This window comes from Oryx dammah, unplaced genomic scaffold, assembly GCF_014754425.2.
Source record: "Oryx dammah isolate SB20612 unplaced genomic scaffold, SCBI_Odam_1.1 HiC_scaffold_28, whole genome shotgun sequence".
NCBI classification, from domain to species: domain Eukaryota; kingdom Metazoa; phylum Chordata; class Mammalia; order Artiodactyla; family Bovidae; genus Oryx; species Oryx dammah.
The window spans coordinates 76,091,235-76,115,173 of NW_024070212.1; the positions used below are offsets into that span (position 1 = coordinate 76,091,235).

At 36.7% G+C, this 23,939-nt stretch overlaps 1 protein-coding gene across 2 annotated transcripts in view; it reads left to right on the forward strand.

Annotated features, from left to right (window-relative positions):
* The window catches only part of CUNH1orf141 (chromosome unknown C1orf141 homolog), a 53,183-nt gene that overhangs the window by 12,511 nt on the left and 16,733 nt on the right, over positions 1 to 23,939 (forward strand). For both annotated transcript variants that reach the window (XM_040232621.1, XM_040232620.1), the window contains exons 2-4: positions 4,029 to 4,120; positions 8,072 to 8,229; positions 19,847 to 19,959. In XM_040232621.1, coding sequence (XP_040088555.1) covers positions 4,046 to 4,120; positions 8,072 to 8,229; positions 19,847 to 19,959 — 346 coding nt within the window. In that variant the 5' untranslated portion in view covers positions 4,029 to 4,045. The remainder of the gene's footprint in view (positions 1 to 4,028; positions 4,121 to 8,071; positions 8,230 to 19,846; positions 19,960 to 23,939) is intronic.

The following is a 23,939-nucleotide window of genomic DNA, read 5'->3' on the forward strand; positions in this document are numbered from 1 at the left end:
TTTCACCTGCTTGTATCATAGAGATAAAGGGACTCCAAGAGCCAGCTGCCTTTTTAGCTGGGTGCAGCTATTTTACTATGGCTATTCCTAGAGAGTGGTGACCAAATTCTGGTTTGGGGAACAGCTGCATTAGAAGGGCTTTAAAAAATATATTCCTGGTCTTTGCCTCTGTAAATCCTAACTTAGTGGGTCTGAGGAGGTAGCTGGGAATTTGTACTTCTTGAAACCTTCTCAGTTCATTCTGCTAAGGATTGAAAACCATTACAACTCCTAAGTTTATGGGCTGGATGCCTAAGATATAATCTATGTGATAATAAAAGTTGGAAGAGGTTTTTGGCTAAGGGAGCAGAAGGACGGATTTACTTTTAGTCCTACGTTTGGGCCACCTGTGGGAAATCTTCACTGAGTGAGGTATCTAGGTTGGAATTGAGAGGAGAGATTTTGTTTGGAAATAGATGGTGGTAGATGAAGCCCTGAGTTTGGGAGGTCATCCTGAAAGAATATACGGAGTAGTGGGAAAATGGCTGAACATTTGAGAACACTAGTATTTAGGAAGTAGTGTGAGAAAGAACAGCAAGTTGAAGATATTGGCAAGGAATGTTTAGAGAAGGTAAAATGATAGGACTGTTGTCATAGAAACCAAGAGAAGGGAGACCTGTAGAAAGCAGTGGTTAATATTAGCAAAAGTTTTAAAAACTCAAATAAGATAAATACGAGCAAAAAAGTATCCACCTATTTATAAAATGGTGACCCTGGTAACTTATGGGAGCAGATTTAGAGGAATAGGTTAAGAAGAAGTCAAATGATGACCAACTGAGAAGGAAAAGGGATGTAAAAAATTAGAAAACCTCAGTATAAACAATTATCTTAAGAATTTGGCAATCAAGGGAAGATGAAAGAGAAAGTGATGGCTAGTACAGAGAATAGAGGAATTTTTCCCTTTATAGAAGAGCCCTGAGCATGCTAAGGAAAAGGAATTGGTGAAGAAAAACAATTAAAGATAAAGGGACGAGGAAATAAAAAATGGAAACAATTCTTTTAGGAGGCTAGAGATAGTAGAGTGTAGGGTATATGGGAGGAATTAGCTTTGGATGGGAGAGGCAACACTTCTATTAAAATTAAAATACAAATGAGATGGCAATGGACGGATGCCAATGAGACTTTGGTATGAGAAGTGGGAGTTAAAGAAGTTCTTACCTGATGGTCTCTATTCTTTTTGGTGAAATATGAGAGACTATTTGCCTTGCCTAGGAAGATGGGTGTCACAAGAAAAATATCTGCCAAGAGACAACTCACTTAGATAACTTACTGTGATAGAATACCTCACACAGTATGTTTCATGTAATGGAATTAGCAGTTAGAAGCCAAATGAAATGTTTATCATTAAATGAAATTGTATGCTGATAGAAATAGAATAATGAAGTAGAATTTATGCCCATAAAAGTATAAATATGAAACCAAAGTATGAAGCCAGGATGCTGGTTTAAAATAGACATTAAAATTAAAGGTTAAATCAAGAAAGGACAGATGGTCAAACTGAGGGACATTTAATATAATCTGGATGCTCTTGATTAAAAGGTTAGTTTTTACTTCATGTAAAAGCAGCTGGGATGCATCATCATATTAGACCTGGTGGTCCTTTGCTCTCAGCATATACTTGAAGAGACACAACTAGGTTCTTGATACCCCCAGAATGGTGATGAAAGCAAGCAAGCTAGTCTGTGGTGTTACCTCCTGTGCACTCTCCCCCAGCGCCCTTCATCCACTGGTAACCACTGGCATGTTGCCAAAGGGCTATGAAAACATTTGCAAGCTAAAAAAGGGAATTTTGCCTCCAAAATATGAAAATAAGACTACAAAACTGAAACTAATAACATTCTGTCAGTTTCATTGTCAAACTTCATATTCTTCACTTCAAAAAAACTCATAAGCACAGTGATTTGCCAGAAATCATATCATAGCTGAATAATTTGCTCATAGCAAAATAATTTTAAATCAAAAACATAAACATTTCCTTCAAATTACAGCTTTCTATGTGTGTGTTTATAAAAAAATAGAACCACATGGCATAGCTTAAAATGTCTGATGTGATGTTGAAGATGAGGGACTATAAAAGTAAAAGGCATAAAACATTTTACCCTTTAAAAGCCCTGCTTTCTGTCCCTCCCACTGAAAGCAGCAAGTCTCCATTCCCTCATATAATTTACATCTTCCTCAAACTGGGAAATGCATTCCTTTGGTTCTTCTAGTTATTTACCTCTGTGTATTTTATTTAGAAACAGAAATCTTTGTCCCCACTAAAATAAATTTTGGTGAGAATTATAGTATCCTTCCCCATATTTGAAGTCATATTATGTTTAAGAGGGGCTTTCCTGATAACTCAGCTGGTAAAGAATCTGCCTGCAATGCAGGAGACCTGGGTTCCATCCCTGGCTTGGGAAGATCCCCTGGAGAAGGGAAAGGCTACCCACTCCAGTATTCTGGCCTGGAGAATCCCATGGACTGTATAGTCTACAGGGTCGCAAAGAGTCAGACACGACTGAGCAACTTTCACTTCACTCTATGTTTAAGAGAAACACAGAAGCTAAAATTCCTGTAGTTGTTTTTAGGATATATAAGTGGGGTGGTTTCTAAATCTGAGAAGACAGTATACAGTATCCAGATAATCTCTAATTTCTCCCCTACTCTCCTGTAGAAGACCCAGAGAATCTGAGGCATTCACAGTGTGCTAAAACCTTTACCCTACATCTCTCTTTCCCAAGCTGCAACACAAGGTTATGTGGTTCATACCAAGGCAGGCTATCTGCATAGCTCACAAAAGTCCTTTGTCACATAGGATTACATACATCATGGGATGGAGGTGGAGTATTGAGATATAGCAAAATGTCAGAGGGCTTGGTGGGATGGTAAGACACCAGCAGAGCATCAGGAATTCAGCACAATAGATGGTAAAGGAGAGAAAATAGAAACGACAGCTAAAAGAAACCAAGTACAAAATAATTTGAGCTTTTGGCATAGGGTTCTTAATTCTTGTCTTTTCATGTTTTATTGCCTCTGTGTGATGTTGACTGAATAATATACAATATAGGAGACAATGAATATAAAGTTTTTGAGCTAAAAAGAATCTTAGTGTAGACATTGATGTTCACTAGAAATATTGATGAATTCAATACTTTCTGTGAAGTTTTACAGACGTTTAAATAAATGTCACTGGAGCCCATTCAATTCAGTGAACAAAAATATGTTGAGTGCATGAATGTCTACTCAAATTTTTAAAATAAATAAATAAAGTAGAGGGAGTTTGGGGTTGGTATTCCTGATGCTTGCCTCCACTCTGCCCCCTAGATATTTGTATTGCATTGTAAGGTATTTTGTGGCTTTTAATTTTCTCATCTGAAAATGGAAATAAATTAGACCAGGTTCTAGTGGCTAATATTCGAGTCCCTAAAACTAATGTGGACCATCTGAGCCCAGATGAGATTTGTAGCAAATTAATTAACTGGAAATATGAACTATTATGGCAGCAGATCCTTCCCAGCTTGGCTGCTGCTCCTTCTGTGTGACTGATTGCCTGCTAAGTGCTGTATTAACAGTCTTGGATCATCGACCAATTTAATTTGAATGTAATTAATTCTATAAATGTGAGCTCTCCTTATTTACTTTCATTAAAATTAAATCATGACAAAAAGAAGACATATATCAAACTGCATGCCCTTGCTTCAGGTATGAGTCACATCTGGTTCTCATACAGTAATCTTGAACTTTCTTCAACTCACCTTTAATCATGCTTTTAAAAATTCCTGGGGCCCACATGCTTCTGGGAATTCTGATCATATGAGTTTCTGTCTAAAACATTTGAGTACTTCTACAATTGTGTGATTTGTTCCATGATCTAGAAAAGAACTGTATTCTTTTCTTTACCTAAAACAGTTTTGGAAAGGTGTGTCTCTTAATTTGTGCCTAAATAATTAATTATATGTTTAATTTTGTTTTGGAGATTTATTCCCACCCCCCTTCCTTTTAAATAGGAATTTACTGACTGACAATGGCAGAAAGAGTCTTAGAGAAGTTGGATATTCTTGATGAGCAAGCAAAGACCCTCTTGGCCACAAGAGCAAAGGTTTGTAAAATAAGAGCTAAAATTCACTAAATTTTACCATTAAAAGGTTATCATTTCAAATGTGAATGGGCTACAGACTAATTTTTAAAAAGGTAATAATTGTATTAGTTGAAAGAGTCATTTATGTAATACTATAAAGAATTGATTAAATATATGAGGTAACTTCCAGCCAGCTGTAATGTTTGGTTATGATGCATCTAACCTGTTTTTTTTTTTTTTAATCCTAAGCAGTCAAATAGTAAATGTGACTACTCCTGGGACTTCCCAGGTGGTTTAGTGACTAAGACTCTATGCTCCCAGTGCAGGGACCATGGGTTCAATCCCTGATCAGGGAACTAGATCCCACATGCTACAACTAAGTTTTCACGTGCCACAACTAAAGACCCCACATACCACGACTGAGACCCAGTGCAGATAAATAAATAAAAATTTTTTAATGTGACTACTGTAGTTTTTACTTATATGTTAAACGTAAAAACTTGTTTAGTTGGTTCATTAAAAGGAAGAAAATATTTGATATAGCTACCAAGTTAGAAATAAAGTTCTTAGAAAATAAACTGAAAAGTGCTTGTTGTTTAACTGCTAAGTCATGTCCGACTCTTTTGGAACCCTGTGGACTGTAGCCCACCAGGCCCCTGTCTGTGGGATTTCCCAGGCAAGAATCCTGGAGTAGGAGGCCATTTCCTTCTCCAGGGGATCTTCCCGACCCAGGGATCTAATGTCTCCCGCATTGCAGGGGGATTCTTTACCACTGAGCCAACAGGGACAACCTCAAAGGGTGAGACTCTTATAAAATTAGATGTAAGATATTAATAAATAATACAGTTCTGAAACACCAGATTTTTTACATGTGAGCAACTTAATTTGATTACAAAAAGACTTGTAAGATACTATAACAATGTGGATAAATGAAGTGTATATAGAGAGCAACGGAGTTTGCAAAATCAAGGAGGACACCACAGAGAGAAACTCTTAAGTGAATAAATGTATTTGCAAACCTGAAAACGAAAGCATTAATGTTTGAATAATAATTTATTTCTTTAATATTCCATAATTATCTCCTTTCATTCAGAAAATGAAGTAGAGGAATATGGAAAAATGGAATACATTTGTTCTGTTATAGCTATCAAAATTTTGAAATACCGAACCAAGTGTAACTTAACTAAAGCAAACCTGTTAGACTTTGACACCCCAAAGTTTATTGCTTTTTAATTTTTTATTTTAAATGAGTTATAATTTACTTTAAAAGTATAATCAGAGATAAATCTATTAAATTTGTCACAAAATTTCTTTATACCTAAAAGGTTAAGTTATAATTAGTAATAATAATCTTACTTTTCCAGGAGCCTCCTTTGCACAAAGTATTTCCATGTATTTTCTCATTTTGTGTAACTATGCTTAATTCATGTGACTGACAGAAAATCCTCTTGAAGTTCTTTTAAAAGTATATAAAGTCATTTAAAAAATATTTTCTCAGTTTTCAAGTTATATTTTTGGAAACAAGTTAAGCAATATATGTAGATATATATAAAGAAAATTGTACATAAGGAAAATGATATAAAGAAATATTAATAGTTTTGGGCCTCTTCCCTCTAATCCTTTCCTCTGAGGCAGACTCCTTTTAGCAGTTGAGGTTTATCCATCTACATCTTTTGTAGTCTTACAAAGATATACAAATATGAATGTATGACGGTATACATACATTTATCTTTACTTACAAATATCTATAATATAAATATACAGGTACATATTTACATACACATATATTTGTGAAGATAGATTATCTCTCTTTCTTGACAAAAAAATGAAATACAATATATAAATCAGTTTGATAATTGCTTCTTTATTTTTTTAAATCTTTTATTTTGAAATAATCGTAGACTCAATTCCATGGATGGAGGAGCCTGGTGGGCTGCAGTCCATGGGGTCGCAAAGAGTCGGACACAACTGAGCAACTTCACTTTCTTTCTTTCTATGGTTCCTTTTGGAGAAGGAAATAGCAACCCACTCCAGTGTTCTTGCCTGGAGAATCCCATGGACGGAGAGGCCTGGTGGGCTGCAGCCTATGGGGTTGCAAAGAGTCGAACACAACTAAGCAACTAACACACACACACACACACACACACACACAAAGTTGCAGAAATAGTACAAATAGTTCCAGGTACCTTTCCTCAGTTGACCCCCAAAAGTGACATCTTACATAGTTGTAGTTCACTAGCCAAAACCAGTATGAGTCACATCCAGCATTGATACTGGTGTATTACTGTTAACCAGACTACAGACTTTACCCATCATCTCCACTTTTTAACCTTTATTGATTTGTATCTGTAGTTTTATGCAATTTTATCACATTACAGATTGTAAAAACTACCATAATCAAAGCATATTACACCTCCATCCTATAAAAGTACTCCCTCATGTTACTTCTTTGTATTTGGATCCACTTGTTGTTATTGTTTAGTCACTAAGTTGTGTCCAACTCTTTGTGGCCCTGTGGACTGTAGCCTGCCAGGCTCCTCTGTCCATGGAATCTTCCAGGCAAGAGTACTGGAACAGGTTGCGATTTCCTCCTCTAGGGGATCTTCCCAACCTAGGGACTGAACCCACGTCTTTTGCATCTCCTGCATTGCAGGCAGATTCTTTACCACTGAGCCACCAGGAAAGCCCATTCCCCCATCCCAATTCTGTCTCTATCCCCAGCAATGACCAATCTATTCTTCATATCTATAGTTTTATAATCTTGAGAATGTTGTATAAATGAAAGTATTCAGTGTGTAAAATTTTGAGATTGACTATTTCACTGTGCTCTTGAGGTCCATTAAGTTTTTGCATGAAGTAATAGTGTTTTTTTTTAATGATAAATCATATGTAAAATTTATTGCTGAGTAGTATTCCGTTATATGAACGTACAGAGTTTCAATTGCTTACCCACTGAAGGATATTTCATTGTTTTCAGTATTTTGCTTTTAAAAATAAGGCTGCTAAAAAAATAAGCTGAAGTAAAGCTGCTATGAATATTTGTGTACAGGATTTTATATGAATGTAAGTTTTATTTCTTTGGAGTGAATGCCCAAGCGTGTGTCTGCCAGGGCAGTGTCTGTCTCTCAGGATCAACCAGGTTAGAGCCACAAGGTTTGGTTTGAGTTCCCTCTCCGTGTGCCTCAGTCTGGAAATGGCCTTCAGGAATAAGCTAGGCTATTGTAGGGTTGACCTCATTTGTTTCTCTTTCCTCAGGGATCATGGTCCTGCTCTGCCTGTTTCCTAATGCCTGATTGTAGTTGTTTTCATATACTTTATCTGGTTTTCTAGTTGTTTATAGCAGAAGGGTGATTCCTGTAGCACTTAATCCCTCACTGGCAGAAACCAAAGTGCTCATATCCTATGATTTCCTTTTCAAGTTATTATTTCTTTATTCCTCTGTGCAGTTCTCTGAGAGAGCTTTTTAGAGAAGATTTTCAGCTCCTTAACTCACTCTTTAGCTTCACCCTTTTTGCTCTTCAGTCCATCTGTATAAATACTTGAACGGAATTCTCTTTTGATTGCTTTCTTAACTCAATTTCTGGCTCTGGCTCCACCATGTATGTGGCTCCAGGGAGAGAAGTGGGTTGGAGGGCCCTGCTTGCTATGGCTCCAATAACTCTACGGATTAATAATTGTCTTTGCTGAATATATAGGTCATTCTTAAATTTGGAACTTTAGAATTCTAAACTTCAGAGGGAACCTTCATGAGCATCTAGCCCAACACCCTCACTTAATACATAAGAAAAGAGTTTGTACCCAAGGCCTCCAATTTTCAGTCTGCATTATTTTTCCATTGTTGCCTGCCACATGAATTCTGTGCATGAGGGTGCATGTATAAAGTGAGATTAATTTTGTCCTTTCCATACAGGATTTTCCTCATATGAAATGTACTCATTTTTTTCACTGTGTTATATTTTGGATTTGTTGCAGAAAAACTGCCTTCAGAGTCAAGTAAAGAGAAAGATTTCAGTGATACCCCTGACGTTTGATTTCCAGTTGGAACTTGAAAAGGATATTGCTACCTCCATATCTAAGACAAACTCAAAGATCACAAAAGACACATCCTATGGCACTAAAAAACCAAAAAGGTTATCATTATAACTGCCTGAAACTTTCAGTCTGAAGTTTTAAAGCATTATTTTTATTGACTTAGATCGTGCTGTCTATATTAAATGTAAGCTTTGTCAACATAGGTATATTTCATAATGGTTATGAATTACAGTATGCTAGATTAGTATTCTGAATACTAGTTTATAAAATATTTATTATAATATTTCACCATTGTAGATGATAATTGTACATAGTAATTATAATTCTAAATGTTTAAAGAAAGTCTTCTCGAGCTTTATTATATCACTCCAAGTTCATATCAGGATTTATTTCAAGCTTCAACCAATATACTGCAAAAAAAAAAAAGGTATTCCTAGAAAACTAAGTAAGGCAGTTTCTCTGTGTACTTACAAGGGGTAGCCTGAATATGTAATAATTGGTCTTTCACTGGCACTATGCATGTAGGTAATGAGGTATAATTTTTCTAGGCACTAGAAATGTGGAGGAGACCCAAGACAAAAGAAATAGTAAGATATAGAATCAATAAGACTTCAAATCAATTGGGCATTTGTGGTAGTGTCAATACTGCTATTACCTCATTTATTTTTATTCTGTAGTGACTCAGCTTTCTGGTGGGCTTCCCCAGTGGCTCAGTGGTAAAGAATCCACCTGCCATGCAGGAGACATGGGTGTGACCCCTGGGTCGGGAAGATCCCCTGGGAAGGAAATGGCAACCCACTCCAGTATTCTTGCCTGGGAAATCCCACTGAAAGAGTAGCCTGGTGGGCTACCCCATGTGTCCATGGGGTCACAAAATAGTCAGACATGACTTAGCAACTAAACAGCAAAAACAACTCAATGTTTTAAGGGCAGTTTCACAGATTTCAAACCCAAGTCTTGGTGAGCTAAAATGATTTGCCCAGAGTCACACAGCTAGCAAGTGGCAGAAGCTAGATTTAAATACTAGCTAGATTTAAATTTCAGAGCCTATGCGCTTATCATTACCACATTCTACAGACTGATTTCTAGCTTTTGGTCTTGGTGACTAGATGTATTTTGGTGTTTTGTACTTAGGTAGAGATCATAGGTTGAAAAGCAGATTGGGGTGGGAAAGAGATTAAAACAAGAAATGCTGAGCTTTGGGGCATCCAGGTGGTGGTATCTAAAAGACAGTTGAACAAACATGTCTGAATATAAAGTAAAACAAGACCATTTAGACTCAAAATACAGCTTACTCAACTGTATTTTTGTTATTTATGATTTACCAGGGTGTCAGAACATGTTTCCATTGTGCAGAAAAGGAGTTTGTTTCTAGCACAAATAAATATTAATGATTTATATCCTTTAGCTTTATCACAAACTTCTTTCACTACTACTTTGTTTTTATGTAGATATGGCCAATACTTTTACTTCAAATCATTTATAGATCTATCCATGTTAAAATAGAATATTTTAATAATACATAGAAAAAGTTGCATAAAATAGAAGTTGGGCATGTAGAGAAGGGAAGAATAGTATATCTTATTATATATTATGTATTCTATAATTATAAATATTTTATGTATGTATATATTTATATTTTTATTATATATATGTAAGCCATTATGTGATAGCATAATATATGGCCAATGACCCATTAGATACATTTAAAGATAATGTACAATGTGTCTTACTGCAGCATTTTCCAGGATGATACCATTGCTTTCCCTTTCCTGTCTGTAGATTATAGTTTATAAAGACATCATTGATCCTTTCTTTAGTGATAATATCAATAGCTGAGTAACGTTCCTTTGAATTGTTTAAGTCTGGCTAACTAGAAGTTTGAAATCAGTGTCGAAATTATAAAAACAAACTGGCACATAGTTTCAAGATTCAAAGACCAAGTAAATTTTGTTTGATCAGTGCTCAGAGGACCAAAACTAGCACACAAGCAAAAAAAAAAAAAAAAAGTATGGGAAAATCAAAACAATTTATATCAGAATTAGGATGTAACCCAGGCCAAAAGAAAGAAAATTTGGTTGAAGAAATTAAGAGGATCTAGTACATATAGATAAGCCCAACTGGCAGTATATCTAGGCTCTGAGATTTCCTTCTAAGACTACTTCTAACATTTTCCTCTTTTCAAATAATTTTTCTCATGTAGTGATTGTGTGCTGTCACTCTTGCTTAAATTGGCCCTAAAACAAGTTCAAATAAAAATTTCTTACAGATAACTTCATTTTAATGTTTAATAGTAGTGCTGCTATCACATACTATAGTAATTTAATTTATTAACTTTATTCTACAAGTGTTGACTGCGTGACTGCTATGCTCTGGGCATCTGACAGCAACTGTGAAATATACCTCATCAGTGGGGATTCAGATAAGTGAACAGGCAAGCCCCAGTTGCTGCAGAGACTCCTAATGTGAGAGTCAGCGAAAGTTTCTAGAGGAAGGGGCCCCTCAGGTGAGACCCAGAGAGTTAGTTAAGAGGCATCAAGATTTAAAAGAAAGACATTCCAGACCAAGGCAATAACATGGACAAAGGGTCAGCCAGCGGTAAAGAAAAGTGCAGCTCATTTGAGGAACCAGAAGTAGTTTAGTGTTACTAGACTTGAAAGGGATGTGAGGCAGAGACTAGAGACAGACAGGTAAGAAATTGGGCTAAAAGGGTAAATAAAGGCCAGATTACCAAGGCTTTATGAGCCAGGTGAAGAACTCTGGACAATCTCCTTCAGTGAGGAACCATTGAAAGGCTTAAACTGGAAAGTGCATACTTGGATTCTAGAAATATCATTAGGTAGTAAAAGAGGTTATTAAAAACTATGAGAGCTCCTCAGAGAACCTTACCTTTTAGAATTCACAGTATCTCCAAAAACTCCCTCTTCCAGGAAACAAGTCATCTTGCAACAAGTCCTTTTTCAGCCATAGCAGAATGATTAATTAAATAACAGAGTATAAGGGGGCAAGTTTTTCCCTCATATCAACAATGATATGCTGATTACCTTGACTATATTGCACAGATTTAATTCCTCCAAATCTGTAGATGCAGCTGCTAGTCTTATATGTGTATGTATGCTCAGTTGTGGGTTTCCCTTTTGGCTTAGCTGGTAAAGAATCCACCTGCAATATGGGAGACCTAAGTTTGATCCCTGGATTGGGATGATCCCCTGGAGAAGGGAAAGGCTACCCACTCCAGTATTCTGGCCTGGAGAATTCCATGGACTGTATAGTCCATGGAGTCGCCAAGAGTCAGACACGACTGAGCGGCTTTCACTATGCTCAGTTGTGTCCAACTCTTAGAGACACCACAGACTGTGGCCCACCAGTCTCCTCTGTCCATGGGATTCTCCAGGCAAGAATACTGGAGTGGGTTGCCATTTCCTCCTCCAGGGGATCTTTCCAAATCAGGGATCGAACCTGTGTCTCTTGCGGCTCCAACACTGGCAGGCAGAGTCTTTGCCACTGAGCCATCTAGGAAGCCCCATGGTCTTATAAGTTACATTAATTATAACAGGATACCAACATCTACCAGGGCTCACAAACCTCACTCCTACATGAGCCAACATGTCAGATCTGATTCACACAGATTTCAGCTCAGCCTAAACCTTACATCATAATCATGACCCACCAGTACCAGAGTAATTCCTACCAACTGCATGCCTTTTTCATTTTTGACCTCTAGTCTACTGCTATTCAAAGTGTTATCTTCCATCCAGCAGCATTGGTATCACCTGGCAACTTGCTTGAAATACCGAATTTTCTGACCTCATCCCAAACCAAAGCTGCAGTTAAAAAGATTCCCCAGGTAACTTCTCTGGACACTAACAATTGAGAAGTACTACTCTAGCCTTTCAAACATGGAGGAATCGTTAAATACAGATTGTGGGGCCCCACTGGCAGAGTTTTTGATTCTGTAGGTCTGGGCTGGGGCCTGATAATTTGCATGTCTGGTTAAGTCTCCAGGTGACACTGATGCTGTTGGCACAGGGACCACCTGCTCTAGCTGTGCCTCCGCTGTAATCATGCTGCTCCATGCTTCTGGCCTGGAGAATTCCATGGACTGTATAGTCCATGGAGTCGCCAAGAGTCGCATCAAGAAGCTCCATGCTTCTTGAATTGATGGATATCATAGCAACACTCAACCTGGTGTTATGACCACCTAGATGAAACAGGGTTGAACTGTAGTTGAGTTTTGTTTTCAGAGCAGTGGTTTTTAACCCCTCTGCATATTAGCCAAGGAGCTTTAAAATAATTGGATTCAATTTTAATTAGTTTGGAGTAGGGCCCAGGCATTACTATTTTTAAGGTTTCTCAGATGATTCTGAGAAAAGCTAGGATTGAGAATCATTAAAAATTCATAGGGCTGCTTTCTCAGTTACTCTTACTCCCAGAGAGATCTTTTCCATGTTACTATTAGCTCAAGATTTCTGCATTTTTCTTGTATAAATGGGAACTGATAAAGGTGATAGCCACAAACACCCAAGATTTACTGGAAAGACATTCCTGGGATGATTTTATTGATAGGCAGAGAGTTTTATAATAATTTGAAAATCTCCATCTTTTGCCTTTCATTTGTCTATGAAGACAAGTCTTTAAGACTTGTCAGCAAACACCAAAGCTACTCTTCTTTGCAACTTTTCAAAATTGGACCTTTTACAAAAGAGCCATACTCATTTTAACAAAAGTCTTTTTTAAAAATTACCTGGAACATAAGTTTTAAGAAAAAAAAGTGATCTCTTCCATACTGGATTCTCAAGTGAAAATGGTAAATTTACCACTTATTAAGTGCTAAGAACTAGGAAACAAGTTGGGGGCAAGTAGACATATTAAGAATACTTTTTCTTTAGATTAATAGGGGCTTCTCATTAGAAGAATTACTTTCCTAAAAATAAATCCAAAAGAATATTCCTTTTAGAAGTATTTTTATGATAGAAGGATAAACTTGCATACAGGAAAGATAATGAAATATGAACAGAGAATATGATTACAGCCTATAATGAAATGTAATCAGTCAAATTCTGTCTTCCTTAATTCAATATACATGTCATATACTCTGTGACATTAGCCTGGCATAGAGATTAAGAAGATGGGGATTGTTTGCCACTGATTCACTGCAAAAGAATCTTCTCTCTCACTGCCTGATGTTACCTGAGTCCCAAATAGCTTGAGCTTCATAGTTGCTGCAGGAACCCACACTCACTGAAATGAGTAAAGAACCACAGGCCATTTAAGGGGACTCATATGAAGGAGGGAGTTAAAACTAAACTCTCATTAACAGGTGACTCCTAATGAAACACACTTGAGGGAGGAAACAGAGGAACCTTTAGAAAATCTCTCTCAAACAGGGGGAAAGGGGATTTAGAAAAAAAGACTTTTTAAATTAAAAACTGAGTAGAGAAATTAAAAATAGAATACAGATGAAGACTGCGTCGATAATCTAGATGATCAAATAAGGACACAATCTTATAAAAATACCCCCCCCCCAAGCCCCCTGCCACAAAATGGAAATCAGGTTAAAAAGAACCATGTAGGTGCAGTCTTAGGATACTCAACATGGAAATATACATTTAATACCTAAATCAGGAGAGCAAGAAACAGATGGTGAGGAAATAAAAGAATTACAAGAAAAAAGTGTCATTTAAGACAGACTTGAATTTTCAGATCTAAAGCTTTAGCAAGTACTAGACTTATGGTAAAATTACTCAATTTCAGACAGGGGAGAAAATAGCAGTTAATTACAAAGGAAAAGACAGCAAATAAGATTCATGTCTCATCTGTATCTCAGGCTAGAAAACAGTAAAACCTTTCCAACTTTTAAACAGAATGGCAATCCAGGAATCTGCTATTTGAGTGAATCATCATTTATATTTGAGAACAAAACAGAGACAAGTTTTTGGACTTGAAAGACTTTAGAATGTAATCTGCTTATTTATTCTCCCTGAGGAACCTACTTGGAGAGATATTTTTATCCAAATTTAAATTAAATATGAATAAAATAAAGATCCAAAAAGTATCTTTATTACACAAAAATGTATTTGAAATTTTCCTGTAGTGCATGAATGAAACTCTGGATTTCCATCTCAAAATGGCTACCCTATAAAAACACAAAGCATTCCAAAGAATTACCAGGCAAGTGTTCCCTAAGAGATTTCCAGTTGAGAAGAGTCAGCCTTAGCTCAACTACCAGGCTTCCATCTGAACTGTACCTTTCTCTGGTTTTCTTTTGTGTACCAGGGCCACTCGCATGGTCCATTCCAGGCCCGTGCAACAGCCTTCCTTTCATTCCAGCCCATGCAGCACAAATCAAGGCCTTTACCTGTGTTCCCTTTAGCTCAACTGCAACAGGATATAATTTCACAGGGGATTTTTCTAACTCTAAGACAAAAAGGGGGAGGGGAAGGGTTGAATCTTTTAAAAATCCATATAGCCCCAAACCAATACAACTTACAAAAAACAGATTTATAATTTTATGCTAGTGAAGTCACCTATCAAATTTATAACTCCAAGTCCAATTCCTCTTATTTTTTTTGAGAACACAGTACTAGGAACACAAGGTTTTATTCCTAGACTCTTATCCCCTCCATTCCTTCTTTCTACTGTTGGGAAAACTCTCCACAGGTGTCTTATATTTCTGTACATTTGTGAGCAAAGGCACTGGCTGCCTTTGTTCCTATCTTTTCTAGGACATTTGTATAGCAGACAGCCTTGGAAGACAAAGAAAGTGCCCTCTTCTGAGCAAGAGCAGGAACATTACTGCCCATTAAAAAGATCTGGGTTCCCTGAATTCAAGGTTTCATTCCTGTAACATAACCCAGTGTGTGTGCTGACATCATCTGGCCTTCTGCTTATTGCCCTGTGGAACTGGGGCTCAGAGAATTAATGCAGAAGATACCACTCCTATTGCTGTGTGTGATAAATAGTCGGTTATCTCTGACCCAGGAGTCTCATGTCTTCCAAAAGAGATGAAATTGTATCAGGCCAACTTGTTACTTTGTAAGTAGGGTCAAATCTCTGATTTTTCACAGCTCTTCACACCTACTTGGAGGGAAGGAGCTAGGGGTAGAATGACAGAAACCTTGTTGCTTCTCTTAAACTCAGTAGTAAACAAAATTGTGGCTCATTCCTCAGTGACGAATAGAGTATTCTTATCCAGGTGCCTCTGAGCTTAGAAGGAACCTATTTCATAGCTCTTTTATCTATCCTATAAGTCTACCTGCTTCTAGGTAGCAGGATTTATAATTTAGTTATGCCTAAACTAAGTCCACAAAATTAATCCATATAATAAAATTTTAAGTAAGAAAGAGAACAACATGATAAGGGACTATGTAAGCTAAAAATGATGTGATTAATTGAGGACAGAGTTTATGTAAAGTTTATCTTACAAGTATCTAGCACTTAGTTCAGTTTTTTTTTAAATAAATTAAGTGTGCATTTACTAAAGGACCAATAAATAAATAAGTAAATAAAGCTGTCATCTCCCAGGAATTCCACCAAACTTGCTTTCCTCTCATAAGCACTTTGAGTCTTTAAGAGTATTTTGCAAAACTAGCGTGTTTAAGACCTCCCCAAAGAATGTTAAAATGACCATAATTTGAGAAATTGAAAGGAAAAAAAAGACAATAAAAAGGCACAGTACTAGTAAAGGGAAAGGAAGAGCTATAAACATGGATGTAGAAGAAATTAAGATAATTATGAGTACATTGCTTCCCAGTGCTTCAGTGGGTAAAGAATCTGCCTACAAGGCAGGAGATGGAGGAGACACAGGTTTGACTCCTGAGTATAGAAGATCGCCTGGAGGAGGGCATGGCAACCCACTCCAGTATTCTTGCCTGGAGAATCCCATGGATAGAGGAGCCTGGCGGGCTACAGTCCACGTTGGATGCAAAGAGTTGGACATGACTGAAGCAACTGAGCACACGTATTAACTATGCTTCTTTGAAACATGAATCTGGTAATGGATGATCTGGGAAACTATAAATGGTGAAAATAAAATTAACAACAAGAAGAAAACATAAGTAAATCAATAGCTAGAAAAATTTGAGAAAACTGTCAGAAAACTGTCTTTTACCAAAGCACCACCTTGAAGTTGTGTCAAGGGCGAGTTTCTTCAAAGAACTATTTAAATGGTTTCTGAGCATAGACCATGATGAAATACTTCCAATTCTTCTCATAAAGATAACTTTGATCCTCAAGTCTGACCATGAGAATATAAAACCATTACGGTATTTCACTTTTAAATATAGATTTTTTAAAAATCTAAAATAAAATATTAACCGTTTCATTGTCTGTTCTCAACTCAGGACCATATAAAGCAGTTTCATATTTCTCCGTTTCATTCTGACCATTTTTGGTTATTAAAAGTTTGTGCAGTTTAGTATTTTGACCCTACATATTAGTCAAGGCTTTCCCTTCACCCATATGTAAGTCTAGTGACATTGAAGGACCTGAAATGAAAAGGGTATGGCCAGCAATTTGATTCTTTCTGTCCTAACCTGTAAGTGGGGGTGGGGGTGGTCTTCCTCCAGCGCATCTCCTCTTCCCTCTTTTAATCTTTTTTTTCTTTTTTCCCTCTGTTAGGGGAACACTGTTGTGATAGAGCCAGCTCCCACCAATTCCTTAGAGCTGAGTGTTGAATTTGCAGGGATTTTGTGAGATCATTGTTAAATACAGTCATTATTTAAATTAAATATGTAAACTAAAAATTCAATGACATATTAAAACAAATACTGAAAATGCATCATTTCCTCATTATTTTCTACATTTTATTATTATCTATTTTTTTGAAGCCCCTTAGTTTGCTTTTATTTCATCCATCAGAAGGTTCTATTTGTGCAAGGGATCAGACACTGGGAATTAGAGCTTGGAGGGGTCAGGAAAAGGGAAAAAATAGCCACATCCACTATCACAGATGGGTCTTCCCAGAACTACCGTGTGGGGGTGAATGAGAGAGTCTGGAATTCATCACCTTCTCTTTCCTCCCTTCCTCCCTTCCTGATAGGGAGGTCTGTTGTACTACAGTTCATGGGTCACAAAGAACTGGACACGATTTAGCAACTAAACAATATATTCTGCAAATGTATTTGAAAAAATACCTTTGTTAGATAAGGATTAAAAAAATCATCTCCTTAACAAGACAGTCAACACCATTAGGGTAGAATACTTGACACATTCCCATTTAAATTAGAAATAGGATTTCTAATTCTAATTAGAATTCTTACTAGCCCATTCTTACTAGTATACCTAACTATTGTGGAATTATTTGTCAATGATATTTTTACATAAGAACACGAGATACAAATTTAAACGTTTTGAAAGGAATAGATGAATTATTTTATAAAGATTAAATGATTGTTTACTGAAAATCCTAAAGAGAGTAAACTGAAAACTCACTGGAGGTTATAAGATTTTAAGAAAGTTCAATGAAAATTTACCAAAACAATTTATACATTCAACAAATACTTATTACACAGGTACTATGTGCCAGTCACTCTCCTGGGTGCTAGGAATACAGCAGTGACCTAAACAAAGACCCTACCCTCAATTTACATTCTAGGATAAGGTGGGAAGATAGATAACAAACTAAATAAATAAATCAACATACAATGTAAATTTACTGGTGACAAATGCTATGAAGAAAAATACAGTAAATTAAGGGAATTAGGATTGATAGGGATTACTTTAGATGGGAGAGGATGAAAAAAGACCTTTCTGGAAAGGTGGAAATTTGAGTAGAGACTTATAAAATATATCACTTATGATTTGGGTGAGTAAGCCTCTCAATATTTAGGGGAAGAATACTATAAGCAGAGGACAGAGCAAGGGCCAAGGTCCTGAAGTAGGAGCTCAAGTTCCTTTTCTTAAACCAGACAGCCAAAAAACTCACTGTGCTTCCAATGTTGAGGGGAGGGGTGAAGGGATGCACAGAGAGGCCTGGAGGGGCATTCAGTGGAAGCTCTTCTACTTAGAAATACAAGAATTGAGGAAAGTTTCTGTCTTGCAATGAGAATTTTGAATTTTATTTCAGTGTAACAGGAAATGATGGGAGGGAAATGACAATCTCATTTACATTTTATGGATGTCACCATGGGTTGTATTGGGACCACTGGGCGCAAGAGAGATAGCAGAGAGAGCAGACAGAAGAAGACTAGAGATGTGGAGAAGTAGTTCAGATGAGACATGAAGGGGTCTTGGAACTAGTACAGAAGTGATGAGGAAAGAAGCTGTTCGATTTGGAATGCATTTCAAAGAAAGATCCAGTTAGATTTGTTGAGATATCAGGAACGGGGAATGAGAGAAACAGAAGTCAAAGATGACTGCAGAATACACTTGAAATCTGAAAGAATTGGTATAGACCATCTTATTTATGAAGCAGAAATAGAGTCACAGATGTAGAAATCAAATATACAGATACCAAGGGGGAAGAGGGGTGGTGGGAAGAATTGAGAGATTGAGATTGACATATATACACTATGATCCTGTGTATAATATAGATAACTAGTGAGAACATACTGTATAGCCTATGGAACTCTACTCAATGGTCTTTGGTGACCTAAATGGGAAGTAAATCCAACAAGAGTGGATATATGTATATGTGGGCTTCCCCAGTGGCTCAATGGTAAAGAATCCGCCTGAAATGCAGGAGACACAGGAGAGGAGAGTTCAATCACTCAGTCAGGAAGATCCCCTGGAGGAGGGCATGGCAACTCACTCCAGTATTCTTGTCAGGAAAAATCCCACGGACAGCGGAGCCTGGCGGGCTACGGCCCATGGGGTCGCAGAGAGTCAGACGTGACTGAAGCAATTGAGGACGCACACACAAGTATGTGTTTGGCTGATTCACTTTGCTGTACAATAGACACTAACCCAAAATTGTAAAGCAACTATACTCCAATAAAATTTTTATAACAGACAGAAACAAACTTGAGTGCAGAATTTTGGCCTAACCCTCTGGTTGAATGGAATTAAGAAAACCTGGGTGAGAAACAGACTGGAAAGGAAGTGAAAGCAAACATTTGGTTTTGAATATAAGTTTGAAATTCCCATAATACAACTAACTGAAGAAGTCATGAAGCAGCTGGATTCATAAATCTGGAATTCAGGGAAGAGTTTGGGGTCTGTACTAAAATCTGGAGAATAACAATTTATAGATAATACTTAAAGGTGGAGGACTAGATGATATAAATTAAAGATGAGGGTCTGAGGTTTAAGTCATAGTATTTAAAGGTCAGAATTACCATGAATTATATGGTAGTATTAACTTCCTTACATACTATCAATAGTCAAAGAATTTAGAGGAGAAAAGTTTTTGTTCACAGTAAATAGATGTCGTGATCCTATCTGGTATACTGTTCTGGAAACTGAACTGACCCTAAATCCATATCCCACTACTTGACTAGAATTGGCAGTGTTCCTAATATTTAATTTAACACATTTCTAAGGTATTTTTCTAAAAGGGTCAATATAGCTTTTGAACAGTAGTTTCCTGAGTGCCCTCAATCCTGTAACACCAGCAGTTTTCTCTTTTTCTTTCTTACTAATATTTTTAGTTTCTGCTTAATCAGTCCCAATCTTTTACACTGTATGGGACTTGACCACATTTCTTCAGATGTATTTTTAAAGTTATTTTATAAGTTTTCTGATTATTTTAATTTAGATTAATTTTCTTTCTTTTAGGTATGTCTCCTTCAAAAATATGCCTGAACCTAAAAAAAGTGACTTTCAAAACTCAAATTTAAGACCATCCTTTTTGCCAACAAATATAAAAACTCAGGAAATCAAGTCAATAGGTAATGTTTTGTGTAACATATTTGCCTCTCTTTTGATGTATTGAATGCTTTTATTTACTACTTTATTATTTATTAGTTTGTCTTATAGTTCTTATAATTTGTCTTATAAGTTCTTACGACTTGATGCTTCTGTTGAAAGCATTTGCTTGAAAATGCTTGTGAAAGATTTCAGTGAGTTATTAAGAAGGATTTCCTAGGAGAAAGAGATGATAGATATCAGAATAGGTAATTTGTACAATTCACAAAAAATTCATATTTTTATGTTTATTTTGCTAGAAAGAAAATCTTTGGATTTCCTTTCAACTCAATCCTGAATTTTCTTATTGTTTTTTAAAAAATCACTCAAGTCTGGACATCTTGCTTAGTAGAAACTTACTTTATAGGTACTATAAAAGAATTCACTTTCTTAAAAACTTAAGGAATCTGTAAGCTAGGAACCAGCATTTTAGCTCCTCAGAGAATTTGGGTGTTTTATGTCATCTCTGATGTCCTTTCTCTGACATTGTCAGAAAAAAGTCTAATTGTATCGTTTTCATCAACAACCTTGACTGAGATGCCTTGCTTCCACGTGGTCCCATTTGCCTCATTTCTGTTACTCTTTTTAATCTGATTCCTCAGAAGATTTGTTTATATGTACTGTCTCTACTCCTTCAATTTTTGTTCAAACTTCAACCTGCTGCAATTTGTTTTTTTGCCTCTACCATCCTACTGAAGCTACCCCGAATAAGGGTACAAATGATCTCCGTGTTGCTAAATCCAAAGCATTTTCGTTTTCGTTCTCTTCCACTTCTTAGTACCAGTGTAGTTAGTTAGTCACTCCCTCCTTCTTAAAACTGTTTTTCTGCTATCTCACCTCTTCTCAGTCTCTCTTCTAAATTTCTCTTCTCCATCCTTAAGGTACTGTATTTGCTGAGAGCTCAATCTTGAGCCTGTTTCTACACTGTCTCCTCTTAGGTAATCTAATCCAGTCTTATAGTTTAAAATATCATAGAAATACCACTAAATCCGTCATTTGTATCTCAGTCCAGACCAATCCCCTGAAGAACAGATGCCTATACTGAACTGCATATTTGATATCTCCACTTAAACTTCTCACTACATCTTAAACCTAATATCGAGAACTGGTCCCATGATTCCTTATCCTAACTGTCCTTGAAAACTTTCTCCCATTCCCCCTGCCCCTCAACAGCATTCCATTCTCAGTACTTTGATCAAAGTGCACCAAGTGACTCCATCTAAAGCCTAGAAGCCAGGCCCTCCCTGGTGGTTCAGTGGTTAAGACTTCGCCTTCCAGTGCAGGGGGTGAAAGTTTGATACCTGGTCAGGGAGCTAAGACACATGCCTCACAACCAAAAAACCAAAACATAGAACAGAAACAATATTGTAACAAATTCAATAAATGCTTTAAAAAAATGATCCACATAAAAAAATCTTTTAAAAATAAATAAAATAATAAAGCCTAGAAGCCATCCTTCATCTCCCCTTTCCTTCCTCTCCAAACTTCAATACATCAACAAGTTCTTTTCATTCTAACTCATCATGAATTAATCTATTTTCATTGTTTCTTCTATCACCACTGTAATCCAAATCATCACTTTTGTGTGTCAGCTATAGCAGATTGCTGACAGGTATTTCTTCTTTCATTCTTCCCTTCTTTCTAATCAATTTCCTTCTTTTTTTTGTTAAACCATTTTAAGTTATAAAATAGCATACATTATAAAAAGTGAATATAGCATAAAATATTCAGTATAACAATTATAAAAGCAAACACCTATATAACCATATTGCAAGTCAAGAAATAGACCATCGCCAACATTCCATAAAACCATTTGACCTTTTCCAAATCACTTTTGCCTTCCTTGTCCCTGGGGGTTTACTACTGTCTTGATTTCTGTGGTCATCACTTCCTTTTCTTTACATTTTTACCATCTATTTTTTGAATCTCTACAAAATATAGTTTGCTTGGTTTTTACTGTGCATGAATGTGTCAGGCGAATGTATTCTTCTCGCCACAACAAAGAGTTGGAGTGACGGACATTAAAGCCCTCGGTGCGTCACAGCTCTCTGGTCTTGGACAAACTATGTTATAGCTCTTAGACAAATCAGTGTTACAGCTCTATTTTATGTAGAAGATAGCAGGAGAATCCATCCTCGAAGCATGAGGGCATGCCAATCCAAAGACGCAGAAGAGAAGAGAGTGGAGGAGCACGCCAGCACGCGGGGGAGGGAGAGAAAGAGAGAGAAGGAGGGAAAGGTAGAAAGAAAGCCCGCGCGGAGAGCGCACGCGCGCTTTGGCTCCTCGTTTTATGTTTTTCCTCCCCCTGGGCCTGCCCTATGCAAATTGGGCCAGCCAGGAGTGCTGTTTGTTCTATCTGAAGTCCTCACTCCGGTCCTCGGACCTTCCTTTGTTCTATTTTCGCAGGCTTTTCCATTCCTTGTCTTTTAGCCACCGCCATTTTGGACTCCTGTTTCCTATTCTAACTACCTAATAAATGTAATCATGCCATATGCATTCATTTGTATTTTCTTTTCCTTTCTTCTTAGCACTGTTTGTAACATTCATTCACATTGTTGTGTGGAGGTATAGTTCTTTCATTTTCCTTGTTGTTAAGTATTCCATTGCACAGCTATATCACTGTTTATCCATGCCACTCTTGAAATTTGGGGATTTACTTTGTCATTGCAATGCTGAAATGAATATTTTTTTAATGCATCCTTGCTGCATTTCTTGAGAGTGTATATCCAGAGTTTACATTACCGGGGATGCTTATCTTCAACAATAGATGATGACTACTTTCCATCATATATTGGATGATGCTAAGTGTTTTTACCAACTTATGTTCTCATCAGATTTGTGAGGGTTCTTTTTGTCCTATTTGCTAACACTTGAAATTGCCAGTTTTTCACTTTAGCAATCTACTAGGTATTTAATAGTATACCATTATGGTTTATTTGCATTTCTGTGACTATTATTAAGTTTGAAAATTTTTTCATAAACTATTGACAAATTGGATTTATACTTTTGGAAATCATCCAAGTTTTAGCTTATTTTAAATTTAGCCTTTTGCTCTTTTCTCCTTGATTTTTAAATATATTCTTTTTACTCATTCTTTGTTGTTGGTTTTTTGGGGGGACGAGGGGAACATAATAAAATTTCTTTATAGAAGATTTGAGAATATAGAAAATATATTGGTTTTGTGTATTGTGAATATATTCATCTTTTCTGTGAGTTTTCTTTTCTTCTCTTTATGTTATCTTTTTCATGAACAGAAATTCTTCTACTTTAATAAGGTCAAAAATACAAAATCTTTCTCTGTTTGATAAGTACTTTTTGTTCCATATCAAAGAAATCTTTTCCTGCTTTGTGGTCCTGAATATCTTTTGCCACTTTTACCTTTAAGTCTAAAGTCTACCTGGAATTACATTTTGAGTGAGGTAAAGGTCAAATCTGGATTCCCAGGTGGTGCAGTGGTAAAGAATATGCCTACCAATGAGGAGATGCAAGAGACACAGGTTTAGTCACTGGGTCCGGTCACTGGGTCAAACAGATCCCCTGGAAGAGGAAATGGCAACCCATTCCAGTATTCTTGCCTGGGAAATCCCATGGACAAAAGAGCCTGGCAGGCTACAATCCAGGGGATTGCAAAGAGTCAGATACAACTGAGCATGCACGCACATCCCAAGGGTCAAATTTAGTTTTTGTTCTTGTGAATACCCAGCTATCCCAGCATGATATTATAAAGGTTATTCTTTCCCTAATGCTCTGGACTCTGTTCTGGAGCTCTTATTCTGTTTCATTAAATTATTTATCCATTTCAATATCAATACCATACAACATTAATTTCTATAGCTTAAAATAACCCTTAATATCGGGTAAAGCAAGTCTTCCCACCTTGTTCTTCAATAGTATCATGATTTTTTTGTTTTCCATTAAGATTTCTTCTTCTGACCCGTTAGTTACTTAGAAGTTATATCTTAAT